General features: G+C 45.9%; 1 protein-coding gene across 24 annotated transcripts; it reads left to right on the top strand.

Moving 5' to 3' along the window:
* The first annotated feature begins 2,112 nt into the window (after positions 1-2,112).
* Positions 2,113-6,823, top strand: LOC125508858 (uncharacterized). 24 transcript variants are annotated; one of them, XR_007283818.2, is made up of 8 exons: positions 2,113-2,558; positions 3,039-3,154; positions 3,949-4,097; positions 4,475-4,573; positions 4,810-4,868; positions 5,328-5,396; positions 6,032-6,160; positions 6,564-6,823. XR_007283818.2 is itself a non-coding variant. In XM_087526014.1 (8 exons), exons 5-8 carry the CDS (start codon positions 5,339-5,341, stop codon positions 6,606-6,608), a joined length of 321 nt encoding a protein of 106 aa, XP_087382140.1. In that variant the 5' UTR covers positions 2,113-2,558; positions 3,039-3,154; positions 4,475-4,573; positions 4,810-4,868; positions 5,328-5,338; the 3' UTR covers positions 6,609-6,823. The 24 variants fall into 24 exon arrangements, 1 of the variants encoding a protein (XP_087382140.1); XR_015604628.1 differs by lacking the exon at positions 3,949-4,097 and adding an exon at positions 5,701-5,737 and having other exon boundaries at positions 5,287-5,396; XR_007283821.2 differs by lacking the exon at positions 3,949-4,097 and adding an exon at positions 5,738-5,789 and having other exon boundaries at positions 5,287-5,396.
* Positions 6,824-27,479: the final 20,656 nt, after the last annotated feature.

Genomic DNA, 27,479 nt, shown 5'->3' on the forward strand with positions numbered 1-27,479 from the left:
TTTTTACAGCAAGTTCAACAAGACTTTCCCCAAGTCTTCCCAACGGTTCTACTTGGCACAAACACTAATTAAACACAAAAAACACAACCAAAACAGAGGCTAGATAAATTATTTATTAATAACAGCAAGGAGAAATATTGGGTTGTCTTCCAACAAGCGTTTTTCTTTAAAGCCTTATAGCTAGGCATTGATAATTTTAATGATGCTCGCATGAAAGACACGAATTGAAGCACAAAGAGAGCATCATAAAACACATGACAAACACATCTAAGTCTAGCATACTTCCTATGCATAGGCATATTATAGGCAAACAAATTATCAAGGCAAGCAAAAACTAGCATATGCAAGGAAGCGGAAAGAAACAATAGCAATCTCAACATAATGAGAGGTAATTTAGTAACATGAAATTTTTTACCACCATATTTTCCTCTCTCATAATAATTGCACGTGGGATCATAAGCAAATTCAACAAAATAGCTACCACATAAAATATTTTCAACACGATCCACATGCATGCAAAGTTGACACTCTTCCAAAATAGTGGGATTAATATTAACTAAAGTCATGACCTCTTCAAACCCATTTTTATCAAAAACTTCATAAGATTGAGCAATATCCAAATATGTGGGATCTAAAGTTGACCCTCTTCCAAACCCACTTTCAATATTTCAAACATTATTATCAATCTCATATTCATCATGGAGCTTCAATAAATTTTCAAGATCAAAAGAAGAATCACCCCAATCATGATCATTGCAACAAGTAGAGGACATAGCAAAAGTAGCATCCCCAGGCTTAGGGTTTTGCATATTATTAGCACAATTAACATTAAGAGAATTTATAATAACATCATTGCAATCATGCTTTTTCATTCAAGGATTCATCGTGAATCACTCCATAAAGTACTTCATCACAATTTTCAGATTCACGAATTTCAAGCAAAGCTTCAGAAAGATAATCTAGTGCACAAAACTCACTAGCAATTGGTTCATCATAATTGGATCTCTTAAATAGATTAGCAAGCGGATGAGGATCCATAGATCTTAGATTCTCTGTTTAGTAATAAATAAACAACTATTCCAACCAAACGAGCAAACGAGCCAAGTAAGACATAAAAGCAAACAAAAAGACAAATAGAAGAAGGGCGAATAAAACGACAAGGGTGAAGTGGGGGAGAGGAAAACGAGAGGCAAATGGAAAATAATGTAATGCGGGAGATAAGGGTATGTGATGGGTACTTGGTATGTTGACTTTTGCGAAGACCTCCCCGGCAACGGCATCCGAAATCCTTCTTGCTACCTCTTTTAGCACTGCGTTGGTTTTCCCCGAAGAGGAAAAGATGATGTAGTAAAGTAGCGTAAGTATTTCCCTCAGTTTTTGAGAACCAAGGTATCAACCCAGTAGGAGACTACGCGCGAGTCCCTCGCACCTGCACAAAACAAATAAATCCTCGCAACCAACGCAAATAGGGGTTGTCAATCCCTATAGGGCCACTTACGAGAGTGAGATCTAATAGATATGATAAGATAATATTTTTGATATTTTTATGATAAAGATGCAAAGTAAAATAAATGCGAAGTAAATGGCAAAGTAAATAACTAAGTAGTAGGAGATTGATATGATAAAGATAGACCCGGGGGCCATAGGTTTCACTAGTGGCTTCTCTCGAGAGCATAAGTATTCTACGGTGGGTGAACAAATTTCTGTTGAGCAATTGACAGAATTGAGCATAGTTATGAGAATATCTAGGTATGATCATGTATATAGGCATCACGTCCGAGACAAGTAAACCGACTCCTGCCTGCATCTACTACTATTACTCCACTCATCGACCGCTATCCAACATGCATCTAGAGTATTTAAAACTATAAAGAGTATTTAAAACTATAAAGAGGCTAGCCAACTCACCTTCACAAGGCTCCCCGACTGGAGCTTTGTCGGCCGTCAGATCGCGGTGAAAATCCCACCTCGACTCTCCTCATCCATTAGATATTCACTTCCTGTTTCACCTGGTTATTTCTTTCACGCATGTATGACCAGTGGGCCGCTTCGTTGGTGGGGTCGCTATATGTTGGCTGGGTTCGTCCGCATGAAGGTCTGATTGGTCGTGCCTCCTGGAAAGCCCATTGGCCCCAATCCGCCCGCACGCCCGCACCCCTCCCTCCTCCCTCGCTCGTCTCAGCCGCCACCCCACGAACCCTAGCCGCCACCCCCACGAACCCTTAGCCGCTCCCTTCCTTCATCCGTCCTCCTCCCTCTCCCTGGTACGAGCCCCTCCCTGGCCGCCGCGAGCTCCTCCTCCTCCGTTCTCACATGCTCCAACCCGAGCACGCTGGCGGAGACACGCACCGCGAGGCCCCGGAGCAGTTCAGCCAGTACAGAGCCCCTCCGTACAAGAGGAAACCCGTGGCCAATCCAGCCAACAATGACGACGCGTAGGAGAGCTCGACCTTGATGAGGAAAGCAGCGGAGTTGGTGCAGCGGCGAAGGTCAGGGTCGGCCGTGGAGGGAGGCTTGATGGCCGAAGCAGCAGGAGCAAGAAGGTTGAGGTGGTTCAGGTTTGCCTCTATCTCCTCCCCCCTCTCTTTCTCTTTCCCCAATTTGTCTCATGGATGAGGCCATTGGTGCACGCGAGTAGTGGGTCGAGCACGAAACGTAGCAGGGAGCTGGAGGTGGTTCATGGTTTGCTTTTAGCTCCTCTCTTTCTCTCTCTGGACGTGGGTCTTTTTGTTCATATACTGAACCATGAAATTGTATGTTCATGTTCTTTATATTTATGTAGATATTTAACTGCATTAGTGAATGTTCTGGGGCTGATACAGCAGCTAAGCTTTGGTGAGTCCTCATGTTCTATGTGGATCACATAGAAAATAGAAATCCTAATTTCTGAAATAGATTGAATCATGCACACATTAGTTGGATCAACTGTGTGAGATTGCAGAGGACTCAACAAAGGCTTTGCACTTTTATTCTATAAATTCAGTATCAGGTTAGTGCCTCTGTTTAGTGATTATATAGTGTGCCTTTTGAACTTGCAGAAACTGAATGCATATAAGAATCGAGGACCTTCACAGTGGATTCATGATGATGATCATCTACCGAGGCATCAAGATGAGCACATCATCTTGGACAAGCAGATGCTAATTTCTTCTTGGTATGCTTCTTCGGTTGTCCCTCCTATCAACTCTCTCAACTCCCAAAGCATTAACCCCCTCCTGATTGTTCATATATTTTATTTTTGTTTTGTTTTTACCAATGCACTTTTCTTGGCATGTTTTGGTGTGTTCCTTCCTACGGCGAGCTCGACCATTTGCTCCGTAGTGAGTTTTTTAACTCAACAGGAGCAAATAATTTGAGAAGATGGTAATCATGTGGAAAGTGGTGTTGTGATGTTATTTATTGGCCTAAGAAATCACATTATACGGGTTATTGGCCTAATAGGCTCTCTTTGACTGTAAATTCAATAAGCATGTCCAAAGGATGGTTTTGTTTTATTAGTTTCATGAAAACGGTGGGAGTTTAAATAGCATTGATGCTTGGCAGAGTGAGATTAACAAAACACTGAATTGAAGATCAGTTTTTCTCTTTTTCAGAAATGTCTAATGTAAACCAATTTTCTGGGTGCTTTCCATTGGGTGTGTACAAAATATTTTTATTCCCAGTTTCGGGTTTTTATGTGTATAGCAGGTTCAGAACAAATTTCACAAAAACATAAACTTTGTCACGTTTCTCATTGTCATCCATCCAAGATGACCTTCTCCTGTTCCTTGTACCTAAGCTCTCCCCCCTCTTTGTCAATTGGAGAGGCTTGTTTTGTTCTTCCAGAGAAATACAGCTGCTTGTCTCTATTTACTCTTTTGTTATAAAAAACAACACTTATGTCTACTTATTCCTCAATACTCTGATCATGACTCTGCTCTTACTTTATCCTCGGTTTTACTTTCCCAGTTTTATGTGTGGGGGGTCTACACTCTCCCACGAGATCAGTGTGGATGCAATGGATATTGACTGTGGCAGTTCGGATAATAATTGGGTGGTTACATGCTTGTCGAAATTTAGTTCTGTACAAGACAAATATTGCTATGATGCAATGATCAGTAAGGAGTAGGATAGTTATAGAATTCTTCCTCAGTTTTCATTGAGCAAAGATTGGATGTGTCTGTTGCCGTAATTACCTCTCTAGATTTTTCTTATACTGAGAAATATTAGAATTTATATTCACTATTGTACACGGTCATTAATCTGTGCGAAGTTTTATCTCTTTCGTACAACCAAAGCTCATGTGCAATTCATCCTTGTTAAATTGCAAATTCCCATTGAATCCATCCTGGGTCGTTCTATCTTCTTTTCCATAAGTGTTTTATGCTGGTGACAACTTTATGGCTCAGTATAATTGCAAAGTAGTTTATGGTTCAATGTTTTTGTATTACATATGCAAATTTATCTTTTTTTGGTTGTTTGTTGCTTCTTGCAGCATCCCGAGTACATATGTGAGGCTATGGGAGTACTTTTTCATGTGATGATGGGAGGAATGAATTGTACCATGTGAACACAATCGCTGGTAGTTTTGAAGGTTTCTTCCCAGAGTGTCATATTAATTATTTGGTCCTGCACGCCCTAATTAGGATTGGTATTTCAGTTTTTTGTTCACCATTTAGATATACATTTTTTGCTTGGCCTGCTGTATTTTCTTGAAGTAAACACTTTATTAGCTCTTTTACAGTTAAAAATGCATGATTGCAATATATAGCTGCTAATTTGATGCTCCAATCTTTAATTTGCTAATATGATATTCAACTTTACTTTCAGGGATAAGCTGGTCAATGCAGGAAAATCTGAAAGAAAGCGACTAAAATCAACATTTGAAGGTACGTCCTGTATTATGTTACTACAGAAATTGACATTGTGGTCTGTTATTGGGAATCATGAGTTTCCTGATAATGAGACCCATTAGTAAGAATTTGTTTAGACAGAAGTTCCTATATAGATGTGATGTACTGGTGTTTTGATCCATTGTCTCACCCATACTTCACCTATCTGGATTATTTAGCTCGAGCAATTTGCAGAATCTTATACTTCAATAAGTACAACAATGTTAATTTTTGGAGTAGTAGAGTAGTCATATATAGGTATATAAAGTTAGTCATGATCGCACCTATATGTTGTGTGGGTTCGGCATATCCTAATTACTGAAGCATAAAATCAGTGCCATGAAAGATTAATTTGAGAAGATTTAATCTAGCATTTCTTTCATATGAACTTAAGGGGAAGGCGTTTATTTCACAGGCTAAGGTTTCTGTTGGTTACTTCTTCTTTTTGCCCTTCAGTTCATCGAAAAATGAAGAGGATCGTGCCTTTCTGTTGGAATTGCTTTTCTGGTTTAAGCAATCATTCAGGTTATTGAAACACTCTCATGCCTCTTTTCTTCGGTCATTACTAATGATGAGTGTCGTGTGTCTAATACGGTTTCATGAGAGTAATTAAGTAGTGAGAGCTTTCAGATTAGGGATTACGAATATGAAGTAGATGTGCCTTATATATAGACGCCTAACAATTAAAAAACTAATAATTATCTCTAATCATCCTTACATGCATAGATGCATGCGAGCTATCTCTGTTTTCAGACCCTCTCTCTGTTACACATTTCCATGAAAAAACAAAAGTAAAAGGGAAAACTCACTTTGGGTTCATATGGTGCAGACCAACAAGCGATTGTTAATGAAAGGTTTGATTGCAGGTATACTGAAATCAAGGTCTTTTATCTAATTGGTTGGATAACTACTTTTCAGGTCTATGCCTTTAACTAAAATTAAGCATTTAACTATTGTTCTGTTGTGTTATTGATTTCACCGCTTTTATGTCAGCCGATTAGTTCTGAAGGATTCCACAACGGCTAATTTAGATTATGCAACTTTCGACCAAAAATAATTATTGACATGTATATTTATCAAGATCTTTTATCTAATTGGTTGGATAACTACTTTTCAGCTTCAACATTTGGCTCATTCTTTTGGTAATGTTTTCTTGATAGTGGAGCAGTCATGGACCTGTTATAGAGACCTTGGTGAAAAACTTGTCACTGCAATTTAGTCAAATGGGTGTTGAGATTGAAGTTTCTACTTTCGTTGACTTTCTGATAAATTACAAAAACATCGACAAGGTAAAGTTATGCTTCCTTGCTGTCCGATGTATCATGTTTTTCATGGTAAAGGAATGGCAATTTATATGTGTGTAGGTTATGTGGGAGCCTTTTATAGTCCTCATGTTTTCAGTTAAATATACTTCGAAAATGTTTTGATCATGCACTGGATGTATCTCCCAGTACTGTGGTGTCGCTAAATTCAAGCAAGCAGCTTAATGTTAACATATCAGAGCCCTTCATCGAGCTACATGATCTTAACAAATCAGTTTTCCTGTATTGAACTGATTTTCCACTTGCATTGTGTCTTAGAGAAGGAAGTTTTGTATGGCAGCCAGACTCTCTTCTCCGATTCAGATTCATAGTTAAATACCCCAACTACTTTTTTTCAGCCCTTGACATTTTCTTCTACTTGCTAATGCAGGATGGAAAACTGCCTGTTACATGTAGTCTTCAGAACCTGTGCTGAAATGACGCTTCTTTGGTTGGAAAGTGTCCAATTTTGCAAAACTTTTGGCTGTCTCGAATAGTTTTCAAGTTGTTTCAGTGACATCAGTTCTGCTAAGAGGTTTTAAATGTCTAAATACCTGTTACCATCAGTGACCAAACTTGTGGCGGTGTGCAATGTTCACCTAACTTAAAACAGCTTGCGCCCTGTCTTTTAATTTACCATCCATCCGTCAAGCGAGCTCAAGCATAAATTCTGAACATTCAGACAATCAACCAAGATGCAGGTGCATTAGAGAATGGAAAAGGCAAAGCTCCCAAAGAGTAATTGATATTTCCTCCACTGCTGATGACGAAAACAACTGAAAAAGGCCAGAAGTATCAACCTATACTTGCCTACATTTACCAACTCTTCTCCCTGTACAAAAATAAATAAATAGATGTACACACGGGCGTTTAAGTTGACATACATGCCTGCCCATGAACAAGTCTATTGATACGTGTTTTTTTTCAAAGCATGAGTGTTAGTGGGTCTTTTTTTGAGAGTGTTAGTGGGTCTCTGCGCTATTTGCATGCATGATTTCAAATGGGTCTGTGCCATCAAATTAAAATGTGTATATACATCTTATTGTAGACAACAATTCATTATGTTTTTTATTAAAGGAAATTAAACCATGGATATTTGTTTCATTATGCACATAGATTTAGCGTGACTTGGCATGCGCAACGGGTCCATGATAACCATATTTTCAGCTAAAACAATGCTTCCTTAGCTCGTCTGTACATGTTATACTTTTTTTTCAAACTCGGATTTCGCAGCGTAATAACCATATTTCTAATATATCATGATTTAAAAAATGAGCTTTCTACTACCAATATCGAATAGGTTCTTGCAAAATAAAACTATTTTCATCGACAACATGGCTTTAGCGGGTCTCTGCGCCATTTGGCGCAACGGGTCAACTAGTTAAATTAAAAACAGAGTAACGCCTTAAGCAAGATGACATGATGTAGAGGGATAGACTCATGCAATATGAAGAAAACCCCATCTTGTTATCCTCGATGGCAACAATACAATACGTGCCTTGTTGCCCTGACTGTCACCGGGAAAGGACACCGCAAGATTGAACCCAAGCACTTCTTCCATTGCAAGATTGAACCCAACATGCATCTAGAGTATTAAGTTAAAAACAGAGTAACGCCTTAAGCAAGATGACATGATGTAGAGGGATAAACTCATGCAATATGATGAAAACCCCATCTTGTTATCCTCGATGGCAACAATACAATATGTGCCTTGCTGCCCCTACTGTCACTGGGAAAGGACACCGCAAGATTGAATCCAAAGCTAAGCACTTCTCCCATTGCAAGAAAGATCAATCTAGAAGGCCAAACCGAACTGATAATTCGGAGAGACTTGCAAAGATAACCAATCATACATAAAAGAATTCAGAGAGGATTCAAATATTGTTCATAGATAGACTTGATCATAAACCCACAATTCATCGGTCTCAACAAACACACCGCAAAAAGAAGATTACATCGAATAGTTCTCCACAAGAGAGGGGGAGAACATTGTATTGAGATCCAAAAAGAGAGAAGAAGCCATCTAGCTAATAACTATGGACCCGTAGGTCTGATGTAAACTACTCACACTTCGGAGGAGGGGCTATGGTGTTGATGTATAAGCCCTCCATGATCGATGCCCCTCCGGCGGAGCTCCGAAACAGGCTCCAAGATGGGATCTTGTGGATACAGAAAGTTACGGCGGTGGAATTAGGGTTTTGGCTCCGTATCTGATTGTTTGGGGGTACGTGGGTATATATAGGAGGAAGAAGTACGTCGGTGGAGCAACAGGGGGCCCACGAGGGTGGGGGCGCGCCTGGTAGGGTAGGGCGTGCCCCCCTACCTCGTGGCCTCCTGTTACGTGTCTTGACATAGGGTCCAAGTCTCCTGAGTTGTATTCGATGAGAAAATCACGTTCCCGAAGGTTTCATTCCGTTTGGACTCCGTTTGATATTCCTTTTCTTCGAAACCCTAAAACATGCAAAAAACAACAATTCTGGGCTGGGCCTCCGGTTAATAGGTTAGTCCCAAAAATAATATAAAAGTGGATAATAAAGCCCAATAATGTCCAAAACAGTAGATAATATAGCATGGAGCAATTAAAAATTATAGATACGTTGGAGACATATCAGTATTTCCCTCAGTTTTTGAGAACCAAGGTATCAATCCAGTAGGAGGCTACGCGCGAGTGCCTCGCACCTACACAAAACAAATAAATCCTCGCAACCAACGTGATAAGGGGTTGTCAATCCCTACACGGTCACTTACGAGAGTGAGATCTGATAGATATGATAAGATAATATTTTTGGTATTTTTATGATAAAGATGCAAAGTAAAATAAAAGCAATGAAAATAACTAAGTATTGGAAGATTTAATATGATGAAGATAGACCCGGGGGCCATAGGTTTCACCAGTGGCTTCTCTCGAGAGCATAAGTATTCATGCCGGGTAAACAAATTACTGTTGAGCAATTGACAGAATTGAGCATAGTTATGAGAATATCTAGGTATGATCATGTATATAGGCATCACGTCCAAGACAAGTAGACCGACTCCTGCCTGCATCTACTACTCACTACAAAAAAAGACACATCCGTGACATTTTGGGCCGAACGAATTTTTTTTCTGTCATACATATGACACTTCTATGACGATAATTGTGACAAAACCTGGTATCATCATAGATGTGGTGGGCTCCTACTTCTATGACAAAAAATCATGACAGAAAATGGGCTTTTCGTCCTGGGCGGGCCGGAGACGCAGCTGCATGACATTCTTTGGGCCGTCCATGACGGAAAAAACCATGGTAGAAGCGAGGGCGAGGAAAATTTCGGGGAGTTCCCGGTTACGGTGGGAGGTCGGGGGCCGAGCGATGCGCGCTTCTCTCGTACACGTATGCGCGTGTGTGCGAGGCGTTGGCTCTAACTGAACCCGAGCGAGGCGTTGGGCTCTAACTGAACCCGAGCGATTGCACTGCAGGCTACGCGTTACTGAACCCGATCGATCGATCGATGGCTGTTAACTGAACCCGATCGAGCGATTCCTTCGCTACTGCTACTAACTGAAGCCGATCGATGCTGCCTCTGGATGAACAGTGAGCGTTGCGGGGGGGGGGGGGGGGTTTGGATGAACAGTTTCCGGTGGGGGTGGATGAACAGGACCCCGTGGTGTTGCCTTTGGATGAACAGGACCCCGATCGATCGAGCCGGTTGGGGCTGGATGAACAGGACCCCGTGGAGGGCTGGATGAACAGGACCACCCCGTGGAGGGCAGGATGAACAGTAGACGGTGGAGGGTAGGATGAACAGTAGCCCTGTGGAGGGGTGGTTGAACAGGAGCCCGTGGAGAGAGCTGGTTGAACAGGAGCCAGTGGAGTAGCGCGCGGTGGAGGCTGGATGAACAGGAGCCCGTGGATGAACAGTCGCAGGTGGAGGCTAGAGGAGGTCGACGGTGGATAAACAGTAGCTCGTGGAGGCTGGAGGGGGTCGACGGTGGAGATGAACAGTATCCCGTTGAGTCTCGTTTTGCGGTACGCCACACCCCTCCCGATGAACAGGACCCCCGTTTCGACCGTAGCGCTCCAACACAAGTTCGTTTTGTCCGTTTTGCGGTATGCCACACCCCTCCCGATGAACAGGACCCCCGTTTTGACCGTAGGAGGTCCGTTTCCTCCGTTTTGCGGTACGCCAGACCCCTCCCGATGAACAGGATCCCGTTTCGAACGTGGCCGGTCGAACACAAGGCCGTTTCCTCCGTTCTGCGGTACGCGAGGCCTCGTTTCCATCCCCTGTTCCGTCCAAGCCCTCTCGATGAACACGACGCATTCCGTTGCCTCCCCATGAACACGACGCATTCTGTTGCCTCCCGATGAACACGACGACGACGCTGTTTCTTCGTTCCGACCCAGCCATGTACACGAGCCCTGGCCGTACGTATGCGCGAGTAGGCGTTCGAGACCCCGCCCGTATGTACACATACGTGGCCGTATTTTCTTTTCTTGCACCCTGGCCGCCTCTACTACGACGCGTGCGCGCCTCTACATCCACCAGTATATATGTACGTACACGTTCGCGACCAGAATGGCAACGCTACGTACGCTTTGACCAGGTGGGTCCCGACTGTCAGGCACTTCCTTGCATGCGAAGATGTAGCTGGTGGGTCCCAGCAGTCAGGGGGGCGAAATACGGTGGCCCGTCCGATGGGTCCCTGCTGTCAGCTGGAGGAATAATTATTTTGCATGTAATAAGGAGACACTTCCTTGCTGCGGCCGTGGACCCAACTATCAGCCTCTCCACGTACAGTCCACGTCCGATGGAAGTCGTTCCTTGACCACGTTGACCACGCCGCGCCGAGAGCACCAGGGCGGTGGACGACGGCGAGGCCTAGTAAGGGGACGACACGGAGCCGGGGAAGACGCGGCAGTGGATGCCCACGCGTAGAGGAGTACGAGGGTTTACTGGTTCACTGCGGTGTGAGGCTGCTGTCGCCGCAGAATAACAGGGGGTGTGGGTGAGTAGAGGGATGGCCTGGCCAGCGGTGGGAGTAGTAGGGGGCGGTGAGGCCTCCGCCGCATCGCAGTCGGCCACGGGAGGCAGGAGCACGAGGCACGACCAGCGCTAGTTTGGGCGGCTGGAGTAAGAAGACCAGAGGTTGAAGAAGCACTACGGCCGTTGGATGGACATCGTAAGGTCACTGGAGCTAGAATCGTGCATATTGACTAAGTTGACAAAGCCCTCCGTCCCCGTCAACTTAGTAGGCCCACAAGTCAGCCTGCCACTATACTGGGTCCCAGCTAACAGGGGAAGTATTCATTTTTTGTGCATAATAAGAAGGCACTTCCTTGCGTGCGAATATATAGCTGGTGGGCCCGAGCTGTCAGCGGCGGTAACGTTTTTTTCGCGAAATACAGAGGCCCTTTCGGTGGGTCCCTGATGTCAGGTGGAGGAATCATTATTTTGCGCGTAATAAGGAGGCATTTCCTTGCGTGCGGCCATGGACCCAGCTGTCGGCCTCTCCACGTAAAGTTCACTTCAAATGCATGTCGATCGTTGACCACGTTGACCAGGCCGCGCCGAGAGCACCAGGGCGGTGGACGACGGCGAGACCTAGGAAGGGAACGACACGGAGGCAAGGAAGACTCGGCAGTTGTTTCCCACGCGGAGGGGAGTATGACTATACGAGGGTTTACTAGTTCGTCCGCCGTTGCCGGAGAATAACAATAGGTGTGGGTGAGTAGAGGGATGGCTAGGCCAGCGATGGGAGTACGCTGGGGCGGTGAGGCCTGCGCGGCAGCAGAGCCGGCCGCAGGGAGGAGGGAGCAGGCAGTCTTGCCGGCGCCTGTTTGAGCGGCTGGAGCAGGAAGAGTAGAGATTGAAGAAGCACGACGGCCGTTGGATGGCCATCCAATAGTCATTGCTTGTGTGTCAACCTTTTTTTTAGGAAAGGCTCAAATCTGTGGAAAACAGCATACAACCCATCTGCCATTATTTCTAATAATTTACAACCCATTTGCTAATTATTAAGGGTTTTTTTGAGCCCATATTCTTTTTGTTAGCATTACAGCCCATATTGTGGCCACGGTTAAAAAATTATACGAAATTTTGCATATTTCGGTTCGGTCCGAACTGTTTTTAATCCCGAAATTTCGACTCATATTCAAACTGATTTTTAAAATAAATGTATATCAATATAAAATCCAACAAATTCTTCACGCATAAAAATTAATGTAATTTCAAATCTTCAAATGAAAAAAAAGATATTTGAAACTAATTGCCGGTTTGATGTGTTTTAAAAATGTACAGCCCATTTCTCATTACTGATGGGCCATTTTCTCGGGCAGCCAAATGAAAGCTCTCCTCGTCTTGAAAGATTTGCAGCCCAACAGGCCTGACAAAGCGACTTACTTGGCAAATCACAAAAAAAACTGGGCTGTGGCTGTGGACCCAGCTGTCAGCCTCTCCACGTACAGTACTCTTCCGATGGAATGTCATTGACCACGTTGACCACGCCGCGCCGAGAGCACCAAGGCGGTGGACGACGGCGAGGCCTAGGAAGGGGACGACGCGGAGCCGGGGAAGACGCGGCAGTGGATGCCCACGCGGAGAGGAGTACGAGGGTTCACTGGTTCGGCTGCGGTGTGAGGCTTCCGTCGCCGCAGGGCCTGGCTAGCGGTGGGAGTAGTAGGGGGCGATGAGGCCTCATCGGCAGCACAGCCGGCCACTGGAGGCAGGAGTAGGCGGTCTCCCCGGCGCTGGTTTGCGCGGCTGGTGCAAGAAGAGCAGCGATTAAAGAAGTAGCAGGACCGTTCGATTCAAATCCAACGGTTATTGCTGCTAGAATCGTTTGTTGACTAAGTTGACAAGCCCTGTGTAACACCCCGGATATGACTTTCCCAATTTGTACTCCAACTCTTGCCGTTTCCGGCGTTAAGTTATTTTATTTTCTCGGGTTCGGGTTTTTGTCTCCTTGTGTTGTTATCGTTATCATGCATCTCATATCATGTCATCATGTGCATTGCATTTGCATACGTGTTCATCTCATGCATTCGAGCTTTTTCCCCGTTGTCCGTTTTGCATTCCGGCGCTTCGTTCTCCTCCGGTGGTCATTTCTACCTTTCTTTCGTGTGTGGGGATTAAACATTTCCGGATTGGACTGAGACTTGCCAAGCGGCCTTGGTTTACTACCGGTAGACCTCCTGTCAAGTTTCGTATCATTTGGACTTCGTTCGATAATCCAACGGTTAACCGAGGGACCGAAAAGGCCTCGTGTGTGTTGCAGCCCAACACCCCTCCAATTTGGCCCAAAACCCACCTAAACCCTCTCCATCATCTAGAGCGTTCGATCACGATCGCGTGACCGAAAACCGCACCTCATTTGGAGCTTCCTAACTCCTCCTACCTCTATAAATATCCCCTCCCCAAAAATTCCGGATCCAAACCACCCTAAACCTAGCCCCGCTCCTCATCTGTGCGCCGGACATTGTCCGCCGGCGCCGGACACGCCGCCGCCAGCCATCTGCGCGCCAGACATTGTCCGCCGGCGCCGGACACGCCGCCGCCAGCCATCCGCGCGCCGACACGTGGCATCGTCGCCGCCACTCCCGCCGAGGCCCGCTCGGGCTCAAGGCCGGCCCTCTCCGCACCGCGCCCGGGCCCCGCCTCCTCCTCCCGAGCGCCTCGCCGCGCCGCCCCTTCGCCTCGTCGCCGGGCCGCCGCGCCGCCGTGGCCGCCATCGCCGCCCACGCCGCCTCCTCGTTCCGGCGCCGCCCCGCCGCGCCGCTTCCGCCGCCCGACGCCGCCGCGCACCGGCGACCGCGCCTTGCCGCGCCGCCTCCTCCACGTCGGCAAGACCCCGGGCCGGACCTCCCCTCCGACCGCCGTCCGAGCTTCTCCGGCGAGCGCGTGAACAGTAACTCCGGCGGGCTGCTCCGAAATCCATGCCAGATCCAGATTTGAAAATATCTCGGTTGACTTTTGCCCGGAAACCCTAGTTCATGTGCCCATCTTCATTATGCTATAACTTTGCATCCGTAACTCCGTTTTTGGCATATAGCATATCAAAATGTTCATCTCAGAGAGTACATCAATTCAACTCATTGCATCATTTTCATTTGAGTTCATCTTGATGCCCGAAATGCTGTTAGAAGAGGGCTACTTGAGATATTTGTCAGATCTGCTACTCCATTTAGATATTTGACATTTTTGACTTGATTATTGTGTGCATGATATGCCCATGAGCTCTACATATGTTTTGTTAAGGGTTTTGCCATCTTTCCAGAGGTGCAACCCATGTATTTTTGTGATGTGTGTGGTGGCTAGCACAAGCTTGCAAAGTGGTGCACTTGTTAATGCTGATTTCAGGGACTTAGCAATTCCACTAAGTCCTTGACCTGTTTATTTCATATGGCCATATGTTCATGTTATTTCCTAGTGATCCGTGCCTCTTTTGAGGATGATCAGTAAGGATGTTTTGTTAATTTTGTAGTGCTCTATCCATCCATGCCTTTGTTTGCAATTACGGAGCACCCTAGCTTGAGTCAATCGAGCTCTACTTTTGCTACTTCGTGAATCTGGGCAGATTGTCTACTTTTAGCGATTTTGCCGATGATGTTGTAGTTGATCCGTGCATGCTATGCTATTTGTCTTGCCATGTCTAGCTTGCATTTTGTGTATTCTTGATGGGTGTATGCTTAGCTTATCATGTCTTGCTCCGTAGTGAGTGCATCGAGCTCGTAAACATGCCTACTTGATATCTGTTTTCAGCATGCTCTAGTTTTCACTAAGTCTGAAAACTGATTATGTTTTGCCATGTTCACATGCTTGCGATTGTATTTTCTGATCCCTTTTGGCTCAAGGTCACTAAGGGACTTTTGTTAAGCTCTTTGAGTAGCTCCATGCCATGCTTTACTTTGCCATTTTCAGGTCCTGTAGCATGTAGTTTTGTTGCTCCGAAGAGTGCTACCTGATCTGAAATTCCAGACAAGTGTTAATTTCACTAAGTCTGAAATCTGTTTGTCATATGTATTTTTGCCATGCTTGTTTGAACCTGTTAATGGATGATTTGGCCGTATCTCAGTGCTAGACTTTTGTTAATCATCTTGAGTACATCCCTGCCATATATTTTGTTGTCATGTTTGGATGCTGTAGCATGTTCATCTCATTGCATTTAGATGGCTACTTGCTGTAAATCGCAGACCGGTGTCATATTTGAATCGCTTGCTATTTCCAAACCGTAACTCCGATTCCGGTGATCTTTATATCGTTTTCAAGCGATTTCATATCATCTTTCTAGTGGCACACTTGGATTTCCAAGTTGAGGCCAGGTTCTTGCATCCCTTGTCAATTCTTGCATATGCATCCCGCATCGCATCCCGCGTAGCATACCATCCTTGCATCATATTGGTTGATCCTTGCACGTGGTTGATTGTGTCCTTGTTGCTTGTTTGTCTTGTTTGGGTAGAGCCGGGAGACGAGTTCGCTAACGAGGAGCCTGTTGAGTTTGCTTTCGAGGATCCAGTCAACTCTGACAACTTTGCAGGCAAGATGATCATACCCTCGAAATCACTACTATCTTTGCTATGCTAGATTGCTCGCTCTTTTGCTATGCCAATGCTACGATGCCTACCATTTTCTTTCAAGCCTCCCAAATTGCCATGTCAAACCTCTAACCCACCATGTTCTAGCAAACCGTTGATTGGCTATGTCACCGCTTTGCTCAGCCCCTCTTATAGCGTTGCTAGTTGCAGGTGAAGATTGGAGGCCGTTCCTTGTTGGAACATTTATTTACTTGTTGGGATATCATTATATTATCTTGTTATCTTAATGCATCTATACACTTGGTAAAGGGTGGAAGGCTCGGCCTCTTGCCTAGTGTTTTGTTCCACTCTTGCCGCCCTAGTTTCCGTCATATCGGTGTTATGTTCCCGGATTTTGCGTTCCTTACGCGGTTGGGTTATAATGGGAACCCCTTGATAGTTCACCTTGATTAAAGCTTTTCCAGCAATGCCCAACCTTGGTTTTACCATTTTCCACCTAGCCTATTTTCCCTTGGGTTTCCGGAGCCCGAGGGTCATCTTATTTTAGCCCCCCCCCCGGGCCAGTGCTCCTCCGAGTGTTGGTCCAACCGAGCGATGTCCGGGGCTACCAGGGGCAACTCTGGGCTGGCCTACCCGACGTCTTGCTCATCCGGTGTGCCCTGAGAACGAGATATGTGCAGCTCCTATCGGGATTTGTCGGCACATCTGGGTGGTGTTGCTGGTCTTGCTTTAACCTGTCGAAGTGTCTTGAAGAACCGAGATACCGAGTCTGATCGGAACGTCTTGGGAGGAGGTCTATTCCTTCGTTGACCGTGAGAGCTTGTCATGGGCTAAGTTGGGACTCCCCTGTAGGGATTTGAACTTTCAAAAGCCATGCCCGCGGTTATGGGCAGATGGGAATTTGTTAATGTCCGGTTGTAGATAACTTGAACCTTAACTTAATTAAAATGAATCAACTGAGTGTGTTACCGTGATGGCCTCTTCTCGGCGGAGTCCGGGAAGTGGACACGGTGTTGGAGTAATGCTTGCGCAGGTTGCTCTCTAGTTTCTCGCTCGCGCTTTGCCTCCTCTTCTCGCTCTCTTTTGCGAACAGGTTAGCCACCATATTTGCTAGTCACTTGCTGCAGCTCCACTTATATTTACCTTGCCTTACCTATAAGCTTAAATAGTCTTGATCGCGAGGGTGCGAGATTGCTGAGTCCCTGTGGCTCACAGATTACTATTACACCAGATGCAGGGCCTGATGATTCCGCTCCAGGTGACGCGCTCGAGCTCAAGTGGGAGTTCGACGAGGACTCTCAACATTACTATGTTTCTTTTCCTGATGATCAGTAGTGGTGCCCAGTTGGGGGTGATCGGGACCGTGTCGCATGTTGGTTATCTTTTATTTTGGCGCCGTAGTCGGGCCATGAGTGTTTGGATGATGTAATGTTATTTATGTACCTTGATTGACGTGGCGAGTGTAAGCCAACTATGTTATCTCCCCTTTTATTGATTATATTACTTGGGATGTTTGTGATGATTGCCTAACTTGCGACATATGCCTTCAATGCGATTATGCCTCTAAGTCGTGCCTCGACACGTGGGAGATATAGTCGCATCAAGGGTGTTACAAGTTGGTAATCAGAGCCTTCTCCGACCTTAGGAGCCCCATTGCTTGATCGTTATTAGTGGCCGAGTTGTGTCTAGAAAAATATTTTGAGTCATTTAGGAATTATATATCGGAGAGTTTAGGAATTCTTTTTACTTCCCAGTCTCCTCATCGCTCTGGTAAGGCATCCTGACGTAGAGTTTTGACTCTTCTCTTCTCAAATTTCACTAAAAAAATTTTAGGATCACGCGGGTATCTTGGAATCGTTCCGATGGTTTTATGATGAGAACATTGTCTTGGTGCCTCCTGTCAGGGGTTTTGTGGAAGTGTCCCGGGGAGTTGAGCTCTGAGGTGTTGTCGTCATAATTTTATCGTTGCAGTTCTGGAATACCTGAGTTTAGTACGCCGACATCGAAAATCTCTTTTATGCAGTTCGTTGGTGAGATAACCTCGACGCCACCCAGTACTGGGGCGGGAGTTCGGGAGTATCGCCATAACTTGTATAACGGATGTTTTTCGAAGGTTGAGGTAGATGGTTTCCGAAGTTTTTCTCAGTTATGTGTTGAAGGATGGATACAACTGGATGTAGGATTTGCTAGTTTGGGTGAGATATTATGCTTCCCCTGTATCCCCAACACCTGATTGCATAACCAGAAAGGTTCGGGAGTTTCATAGGTGGGAATTCTCGTAGCTCTAGTTCTTCTTCCACGGATAGTTGGTTTGAGATTGGGATTTCTTACCGATTATTCATTCTTGATCCGTACCTTGTTGATTTATTTCTCTACCTTAACTCTAAATGGCTTCTCAATTTATGGATATGTGACCATTTCAAGAGGAATGCATTCGTTCATTTTGTTCGGATGTGAAGACTATATGTTGCAATTTTCATTCCGTTGGATTCAGCTTCAATATTTATCTATCAATGTGCTAATGGATGTCAACCTCTTCAGGATGGCTCCTCCAACGCGCACAACTCCGAATCCTGATCCGCCACCACCTCCCCCTCCTCCGGAGGCATGGCAAGCTGTGATGGCCGCAACCAATGCTAACACACAGTTGATCATGCAAATTCTCCAAGAGCGCAATCAAGGCAACCAAGGGAACCAAGGCAACAATCAGAATCACTCTGCTACACTCAACCAGTTCCTTGCTAACGGGCCAAAGACATTCAGTAATTGTGTTGAGGCAACCGATGCTGACGATTGGCTTGTGGATCTGTGCAAGCATTTTGAGTGCAGTAACATCAGGCCTGAGGACTTTGTCAAGTTCGCTTCCTTCCAACTCAAAGATCAAGCTGCAGAATGGTTCCAGCAGTACAAGGATTCCAGAGGTGGACGTGTTATCACTTGGGATGAATTCCGTCAAGATTTCAGAGCTCACCATATTCCTCAGAGCGTGGTTGAAAGCAAGCGTGAGGAATTCCGCAACCTGAAGGAAGGCTCTTTGTCTGTCTATGACTACAGCAAGTTGTTTCAGAAGCTCGCCCGCTTTGCCAAGCAGGACATGCCTGATGAGAAGAGCATGATATACCAGTTCAGGGGTGGTCTCAGAGAAGAAATTCAGCTAGCTCTTGTTCTCTTTGAGCCCTTGAGGTACGATGAGTTCTACAACATGGCATTGAAGCAAGAGGCCGCTCAACTGAGGTGTGATGCTTCCAAGAAGCGAGTCAGAGATGTTACTCCTTCTTCCTCTACTCAAGTGGCCAAGCAGCAGAAGTATTGGCTTCCTCCTCCTCCGTTCCGTCAGCCGTATCAGCAGAAGAGCAAAGGTGTGAAAGTGCAACTATCCCTAGGTGGTTTTGGTAATTCATAACAACATATAGCTCATTGAGCTAATTCTATTCCAAGATGACTATTTCAGGAAAGCTCAATGATTGGCATGGCATGGATGTGAAAGAGGAATCCTCAAAATGCTAAGGACAAACGATTGGCTCAAGCTCAAAAGCTCAAGACTCTTCTTTTCATATTTTAGTGATCCAAGATCACATTGAGTCTTTAGGAAAAGCCAATACTATCAAGGAGGGATGAGGTGTTGCTTAATGAGCCTCTTGCTTCATGTGCTTAGTGATATGCTCCAAAACCCTCAACTACTTTCCCATATCCACATATGACCTAAACCCTAAGCCAAACTCGGCCTATCGATTCTTCCTATCCGGCGCCACCGAGTTTCACTTGTCATAAGCCACTGCCAAACCCTAGCAATTCGGTTCTACCGATAGGGATCTCGGTCTCACCGAGATGGGATTGCAAACTCTCTGTTTCCCTTTCGTAACTTTTCGGTCTCACCGAAAGAGTGAATCGGTCCCACCGAGATTGCAATGTAAATTCAGTGTTTCCTTTTTGTAACTTTTCGGTCTCACCGAAAGAGCAAATCGGTCCCACCGAGTTTGCCTGACCAACTCTCTGGTTAGCTAATTACCAAATTTGGTCTCACCGAGTTTGTGTAATCGGTCTCACCGAGATTACGTTATGCCCAAACCCTAACCATATCGGTCCCACCGAGTTGCATGTCAGTCCCACCGAAAATCTCTAACGGTCACTAGGTTTACATTTTCGGTCTGATCCAGTTTGTTGATTCGGTCCCACCGAGATTGGAAAACTGTGTGTAACGGTTGGATTTTGTGTGGAGGCTATATATACCCCTCAACCTCCTCTTCATTCGTGGAGAGAGCTATCAGAACACATACACAATTCCTACTCATATGTTCTGAGAGAGAACCACCTACTCATGTGTTGAGACCAAGATATTCCATTCCTACCATACGAATCTTGATCTCTAGCCTTCCCAAGTTGCTTTCCACTCAAATCTTCTTTCCACCAAATCCAAATCCTATGAGAGAGAGTTGAGTGTTGGGGAGACTATCATTTGAAGCACAAGAGCAAGGAGTTCATTACCTACACACCATTTGTTACTTCTTGGAGAGTGGTGTCTCCTAGATTGGCTAGGTGTCACTTGGGAGCCTACGACAAGATTGTGGAGTTGAACCAAGGAGTTTGTAAGGGCAAGGAGATCGCCTACTTCGTGAAGATCTACCGCTAGTGAGGCAAGTCCTGTGTGGGCGATGGCCATGGTGGGATAGACAAGGTTGCTTCTTCGTGGACCCTTTGTGGGTGGTTGCTTCTTCGTGGACCCTTTGTGGGTGGAGCCCTTTGTGGACTCGCGCAACCGTCATCCTTTGTGGGTGGAGCCCTTTGTGGACTCGCGCAACCGTTACCCTTTGTGGGTTGAAGTCTCCATCAACGTGGATGTAGGATAGCACCACCTATCCGAACCACGGGAGAAACATCCGTGTCTCCAATTGCGTTTGATTTCTCCAAACCCTTCCCTTTACATTCTTGCAAGTTGCATGCTTTACTTTCCGCTGCCAATATACTCTTTGCATGCTTGCTTGAATTGTGTGATGATTGCTTGACTTGTCCTACAATAGCTAAAATCTGCCAAGAACTAAAATTGGGAAAAGGTCAAGTTTTTATTTGGTCAAGTAGTCTAATCACCCCCCCCTCTAGACATACTTTCGATCCTACAAGGTGGCAGTGGATCTTCCCACCCACCCAACCCTGGCTTTCAGAACAAGACTTCGTCTCAAGCTCCAAGATCGAGTGCTCCGTATCACCGTCTGCTTTCAGAGGTCACGTGCAACAAGTGCCAACAGAAGGGTCACTATGCCAACAAGTGTTTCATCCAGAGGTGTCTTCCTCCTCCTCCTCCTGTCAGATCGGCAAGTACAACTATGGTCAAGCATAACACCAAGTCCGCCAAGGTCAACTTGCTAAATGCAGCTCAGGCAGAGGACTCACCAGATGTGATCATGGGTAACCTTCCTGTTAATGACATTCCTGCAAGAGTTCTTTTTGACACTGGTGCATCTTTATCTTTTTTATCGAAGCCTTTTGCATCTATGCATGATGTGCATACTATTGATTTGCCTAAGCCGATAGCGGTTTCTTCTCCGGGTTTGTTCATGAACACTAAAATGATGGCTCTGGATGTTACTATCACCTTGGGCAACTACAAGTTCCTTTCTTCTCCTATGGTTCTTGGCAACTCGGATATTGATCTTATTCTCGGAATGGATTGGCTTTCTAAGCACAAGGCTCAGCTTGATTGTGCAGCCAGGCAGATTCAATTGACTCATTCATCTGAGGATGTAATTGTCTTTGCCGCTCGTGATGATACCATCCGTCTGTTTTTCTCAATGAGAAGGGTGAACTGGATGCCATCTCGCAAATTCCAGTCGTTTGCGAATATCAAGACATCTTTCCAGAAGAGCTTCCAGGAATGCTTCTGCACCGGCCAGTTGAATTCGTCATTGATCTTGAGCCCGGCACGGAACCTGTGTGTAAGCGTCCTTACAAGCTCGGACCTGAAGAGTTGAAGGAGCTGAAGAAGCAACTCGATATTCAAGAGAAAATGGGTCTCATCCGGCCTAGTTCTTCTCCGTGGGGTTGTGGTGTTCTTTTTGTGAAGAAGAAGGATGGAACGGACCAACTTTGTGTTGATTACCGTCCATTGAACAAGAAGACTATCAAGAACAAATACCCACTTCCCAACATCAACGAGCTGTTCGAACAACTCAAAGGTGCCCAAGTATTCTCCAAGCTTGATCTCCGTATGGGTTATCATCAGATTCGTATCCGTGAGCAAGATATTCCCAAGATGGCTTTCCGGACAAGCTATGGTTCATACGAATACACTGTCATGTCTTTTGGCCTCGTCAACGCTCCTCCGACTTTCTCTCGCATGATGAACTTCATCTTCAATGCCTACACCAATGACTTTGTTTTGGTCTATCTCGACGACATTCTGGTTTTCTCGAAGAACAAGGAAGATCATGCCAAGCACTTGCATTTGGTTCTTGATAAGCTGAGGGAACATCAGTTCTACGCCAAGTTCTCCAAGTGTGAATTTTGGCTCGATGAGGTTCTTTCTCTTGGTCATATCATCTCTGCCAAGGGCATTGCCGTGAATCCTGAGAAGGTGTCTGCAATTGTGAATTGGGAACCTCCTCAGAACGTGAAGCAACTCCGTAGCTTCCTCGGTCTCGCAAGCTATTGTCGAAGATTCGTTGAAAACTTCTCCAAGATCGCGAAGCCTCTCTCAAATCTTCTCCAGAAGCACGTCAAGTACGTTTGGTATCCGGAGTGTGACATTGCTTTCAACACTTTGAAAGAGAAATTGATCACTGCTCCAGTTCTGACTCCGCCTGATGAATCCAAACCGTACGAGGTCTTTTGTGATGCCTCTCTCCAAGGTCTTGGCGCAGTGTTGATGCAAGAGAAGAAAGTTGTTGCTTATACCTCTCGCTAGTTGAAGCCTAATGAGAAGAACTACCCCACTCATGATCTCGAGTTGGCGGCAGTTGTGCATGCTCTTTTTACTTGGAGACATCTCTTATTGGGAAGAAAAGTGGACATCTTCACTGACCACAAGAGTCTCAAGTACATCTTCACTCAACCTAATCTCAACCTCAGGCAAACTCGATGGGTCGAAATGATTCAAGAGTATAATCCGAGTATCGAGTATACTCCAGGCAAAGCCAATGTGATTGCTGACGCATTGAGCAGGAAGGCTTACTGCAACAGTCTGATTCTCAAGCCTTATCAACCCGAGCTTTGTCAAGCTTTCCGCAAACTTAACCTGCAAGTTGTTCCTCAAGGTTTCCTCGCCAACCTTCAAGTCTCTCCTACCTTGGAAGACCAGATTCGCCAAGCCCAGCTTCTTGATGCTATGGTGAAAAAGGTGAAGATTGGGATTGCCAAGAGTCAACCCAAGTACAAGTGCTACCGCCTTGATGACAAGGATACTCTCTTCTTCGAGGATCGTATTGTCGTGCCCAAAGGTGACCTCCGTAAAGTGATCATGAACGAGGCTCACAATTCTCTCCTCTCGATCCACCCTGGGAGCACGAAGATGTATCAGGACCTCAAGCAGGCTTATTGGTGGACTCGAATGAAGCGCGAGATTGCTCAATTCGTGAACGAATGTGATGTCTGCAGACTCACCAAACTCACCAAAGTGGCTCATTTTCTGCCTATCAAAGAGTCGATCACTGCAGCCCAATTGGCGGAACTCTATACCTCTCGAATTGTCTCTCTGCACGGTATTCCACAAGTTATCTCTTCAGACCGTGACAGCATCTTTACCTCCAAGTTTTGGGATTCTTTCCAGAATGCCATGGGCACCAACATCCGCTTCAGCACAGCTTTCCATCCTCAAACTAGCGGCCAAGTCGAGCGTGTCAACCAGATTCTTGAAGATATGCTCAGGGCTTGTGTGATCTCCTTCAGCATGAAGTGGGAGGATTGTCTTCCTTATGCTGAATTCTCCTACAACAACAATTTTCAAGCAAGTTCGGGCAAGGCCCCATTTGAAATTCTGTATGGCAGGAAGTGCCGTACCCCTCTCAACTGGTCTGAAACCGGTGAACGTCAGCTTCTCGGAAATGACTTAATCACAGAGGCAGAGGAAATGTGCAAAGTCATTCAAGATAACCTCAAAGCAGCCCAATCCCGTCAGAAGAGCTACTATGATAGTAAGCACCGTGATTTGGCTTTCGAGATCGGAGATCATGTTTACCTCCGCGTCTCTCCTATGAAAGGTACTCGTCGCTTCGGTATCAAAGGGAAGCTTGCCCCTAGATACGTGGGACCTTTCAAGATTGTCAGCAAGAGAGGCGATCTCGCCTATCAACTCGAGCTTCCTTCAAACTTTGCAAATGTTCATGATGTGTTCCATGTCTCTCAGCTCCAAAAGTGCTTCAAGACTCCTGACCGCACCGTCAACTTCGAGGACATTGAGCTCCAAGAAGATCTCTCTTACCGTGAGCACCCAGTTGCTATTCTTGAAGAGACTGAACGCAAGACTCGCAATAAGTCAATCAAATTCCTCAAAGTCAAGTGGTCACACCATTCCGACCGTGAAGCTACCTGGGAACGCGAGGATCACCTCCGTTCTGAGTACCCGGCGTTCTTTCAGTCCTAGATCTCGGGACGAGATCCTTCCGTAGTGGTGGAGTGTTGTAACACCCCGGATATGACTTTCCCAATTTGTACTCCAACTCTTGCCGTTTCCGGCGTTAAGTTATTTTATTTTCTCGGGTTCGGGTTTTTGTCTCCGTGTGTTGTTGTCGTTGTCATGCATCTCATATCATGTCATCATGTGCATTGCATTTGCATACGTGTTCATCTCATGCATTCGAGCTTTTTCCCCGTTGTCCGTTTTGCATTCCGGCGCTTCGTTCTCCTCCGGTGGTCATTTCTACCTTTCTTTCGTGTGTGGGGATTAAACATTTCCGGATTGGACCGAGACTTGCCAAGCGGCCTTGGTTTACTACCGTAGACCGCCTGTCAAGTTTTGTATCATTTGGACTTCGTTTGATACTCCAACGGTTAACCGAGGGACCGAAAAGGCCTCGTGTGTGTTGCAGCCCAACACCCCTCCAATTTGGCCCAAAACCCACCTAAACCCTCTCCATCATCTAGAGCGTTCGATCATGATCGCGTGGCCGAAAACCGCACCTCATTTGGAGCTTCCTAGCTCCTCCTACCTCTATAAATATCCCCTCCTCAAAAATTCCGGATCCAAACCACCCTAAACCTAGCCCCGCTCCTCATCTGCGCGCCGGACATTGTCCGCCGGCGCCGGACACGCCGCCGCCAGCCATCTGCGCGCCGGACATTGTTCGCCGGTGCCGGACACGCCGCCACCAGCCATCCGCGCGCCGACACGTGGCATCGCCGCCGCCACTCCCGCCGAGGCCCGCTCGGGCCCAAGGCCGGCCCTCTCCGCACCGCGCCCGGGCCCCGCCTCCTCCTCCCGAGCGCCTCGCCGTGCCGCCCCTTCGCCTCGTCGCCAGGCCGTCGCGCCGCCGTGGCCGCCATTGCCGCCTGCGCCGCCTCCTCGTTCCGGCGCCGCCCCGCCGCGCCGCTTCCGCCGCCCGACGCCGCCGCGCACCGGCGACCGCGCCTCGCCACGCCTCCTCCTCCACGTCGGCAAGACCCCGGGCCGGACCTCCCCTCCAGCCGCCGTCCGAGCTTCTCCGGCGAGCGCGTGAACAGTAACTCCGGCGGGCTGCTCCGAAATCCGTGCCAGATCCAGATCTGAAAATATCTCGGTTGACTTTTGCCCCAAAACCCTAGTTCATGTGCCCATCTTCATCATGCTATAACTTTGCATGCGTAACTCTGTTTTTGGCATATAGCATATCAAAATGTTCATCTCAGAGAGTACATCATTTCATCTCATTGCATCATTTTCATTTGAGTACATCTTGATGCCCGAAATGCTGTTAGAAGAGGGCTACTTGAGATATTTGTCAGATCTGCTACTCCATTTAGATATTTGTCATTTTTGCCATGATTATTGTGTGCATGATATGCCCATGAGCTCTACATATGTTTTGTTAAGGGTTTTGCCATCTTTCCAGAGGTGCAACCCATGTATTTTTGTGATGTGTGTAGTGACTAGCACAAGCTTGCAAAGTGGTGCACTTGTTAATGCTGATTTCAGGGACTTAGCAATTCCACTAAGTCCTTGACCTGTTTATTTCATATGGCCATATGTTCATGTTGTTTCCTAGTGATCCGTGCCTCTTTTGAGGATGATCAGTAAGGATGTTTTGTTAATATTGTAGTGCTCTATCCATCCATGCCTTTGTTTGCAATTACGGAGCACCCTAGCTTGAGTCAATCGAGCTCTACTTTTGCTACTTCGTGAATCTGGGCAGATTGTCTACTTTTAGCGATTTTGCCGATGATGTTGTAGTTGATCCGTGCATGCTATGCTATTGTTCTTGCCATGTCTAGCTTGCATTTTGTGTATTCTTGATGGGTGTATTCTTAGCTTATCATGTCTTGCTCCGTAGTGAGTGCATCAAGCTCGTAAACATGCCTACTTGATATCTGTTTTCAGCATGCTCCAGTTTTCACTAAGTCTGAAAACTGATTATGTTTTGCCATGTTCACATGCTTGCGATTGTATTTTCTGATCTCTTTTGGCTCAAGGTCACTAAGGGACTTTTTTTAAGCTCTTTGAGTAGCTCCATGCCATGCTTTACTTTGCCATGTTCAGGTCCTGTAGCATGTAATTTTGTTGCTCCGAAGAGTGCTACCTGATCTGAAATTCCAGACAAGTGTTAATTTCACTAAGTCTGAAATCTGTTTGTCATATGCATTTTTGCCATGCTTGTTTGAACCTGTTAATGGATGATTTGGCCGTAGCTCAGTGCTAGACTTTTGTTAAGAATCTTGAGTACATCCCTGCCATGTATTTTGTTGTCATGTTTGGATGCTGTAGCATGTTCATCTCATTGCATTTAGATGGCTACTTGCTGTAAATCGCAGACTGGTGTCATATTTGAATCGTTTGCCATTTCCAAACCGTAACTCCGATTCCGGTGATCTTTATATCGTTTTCAAGCGATTTCATCTTATCTTTCCAGTGGAACACTTGGATTTCCAAGTTGAGGCCAGGTTCTTGCATCCCTTGTCAATTCTTGCATATGCATCCCGCATCGCATCCCGCATAGCATACCATCCTTGCATCATATTGGTTGATCCTTGCACGTGGTTGATTGTGTCCTTGTTGCTTGTTTGTCTTGTTTGGGTAGAGCCGGGAGACGAGTTCGCTAATGAGGAGCCCGTTGAGTTTGCTTTCGAGGATCCAGTCAACTCTGACAACTTTGCAGGCAAGATGATCATACCCTCGAAATCACTACTATCTTTGCTATGCTAGATTGCTCGCTCTTTTGCTATGCCAATGCTACGATGCTTACCATTTTCTTTCAAGCCTCCCAAATTGCCATGTCAAACCTCTAACCTACCATGTCCTAGCAAACCGTTGATTGGCTATGTTACCGCTTTGCTCAGCCCCTCTTATAGCGTTGCTAGTTGCAGGTGAAGATTGGAGGCCGTTCCTTGTTGGAACATTTATTTACTTGTTGGGATATCATTATATTATCTTGTTATCTTAATGCATCTATACACTTGGTAAAGGGTGGAAGGCTCGGCCTCTCGCCTAGTGTTTTGTTCCACTCTTGCCGCTCTAGTTTCCGTCATATCGGTGTTATGTTCCCGGATTTTGCTCCTTACGCGGTTGGGTTATAATGGGAACCCCTTGATAGTTCGCCTTGATTAAAGCTTTTCCAGCAATGCCCAACCTTGGTTTTACCATTTGCCAGCTAGCCTCTTTTCCCTTGGGTTTCC

This window comes from Triticum urartu, chromosome 5A (assembly GCF_056163025.1).
Source record: "Triticum urartu cultivar PI428250 chromosome 5A, HENAU_Tu73, whole genome shotgun sequence".
Lineage (NCBI taxonomy): Eukaryota > Viridiplantae > Streptophyta > Magnoliopsida > Poales > Poaceae > Triticum > Triticum urartu.

Coding starts and splice junctions, on each gene's coding strand:
- LOC125508858 (XM_087526014.1), top strand. CDS start 5,339: ATGAAGAGGATCGTGCCTTTCTGTTGGAATTGCTTTTCTGGTTTAAGC. Junction 5,397..5,700: donor TGGTTTAAGCAATCATTCAG/GTTATTGAAACA, acceptor CATATGGTGCAG/ACCAACAAGCGATTGTTAAT. Junction 5,790..6,031: donor GTTGGATAACTACTTTTCAG/GTCTATGCCTTT, acceptor TTTTCTTGATAG/TGGAGCAGTCATGGACCTGT.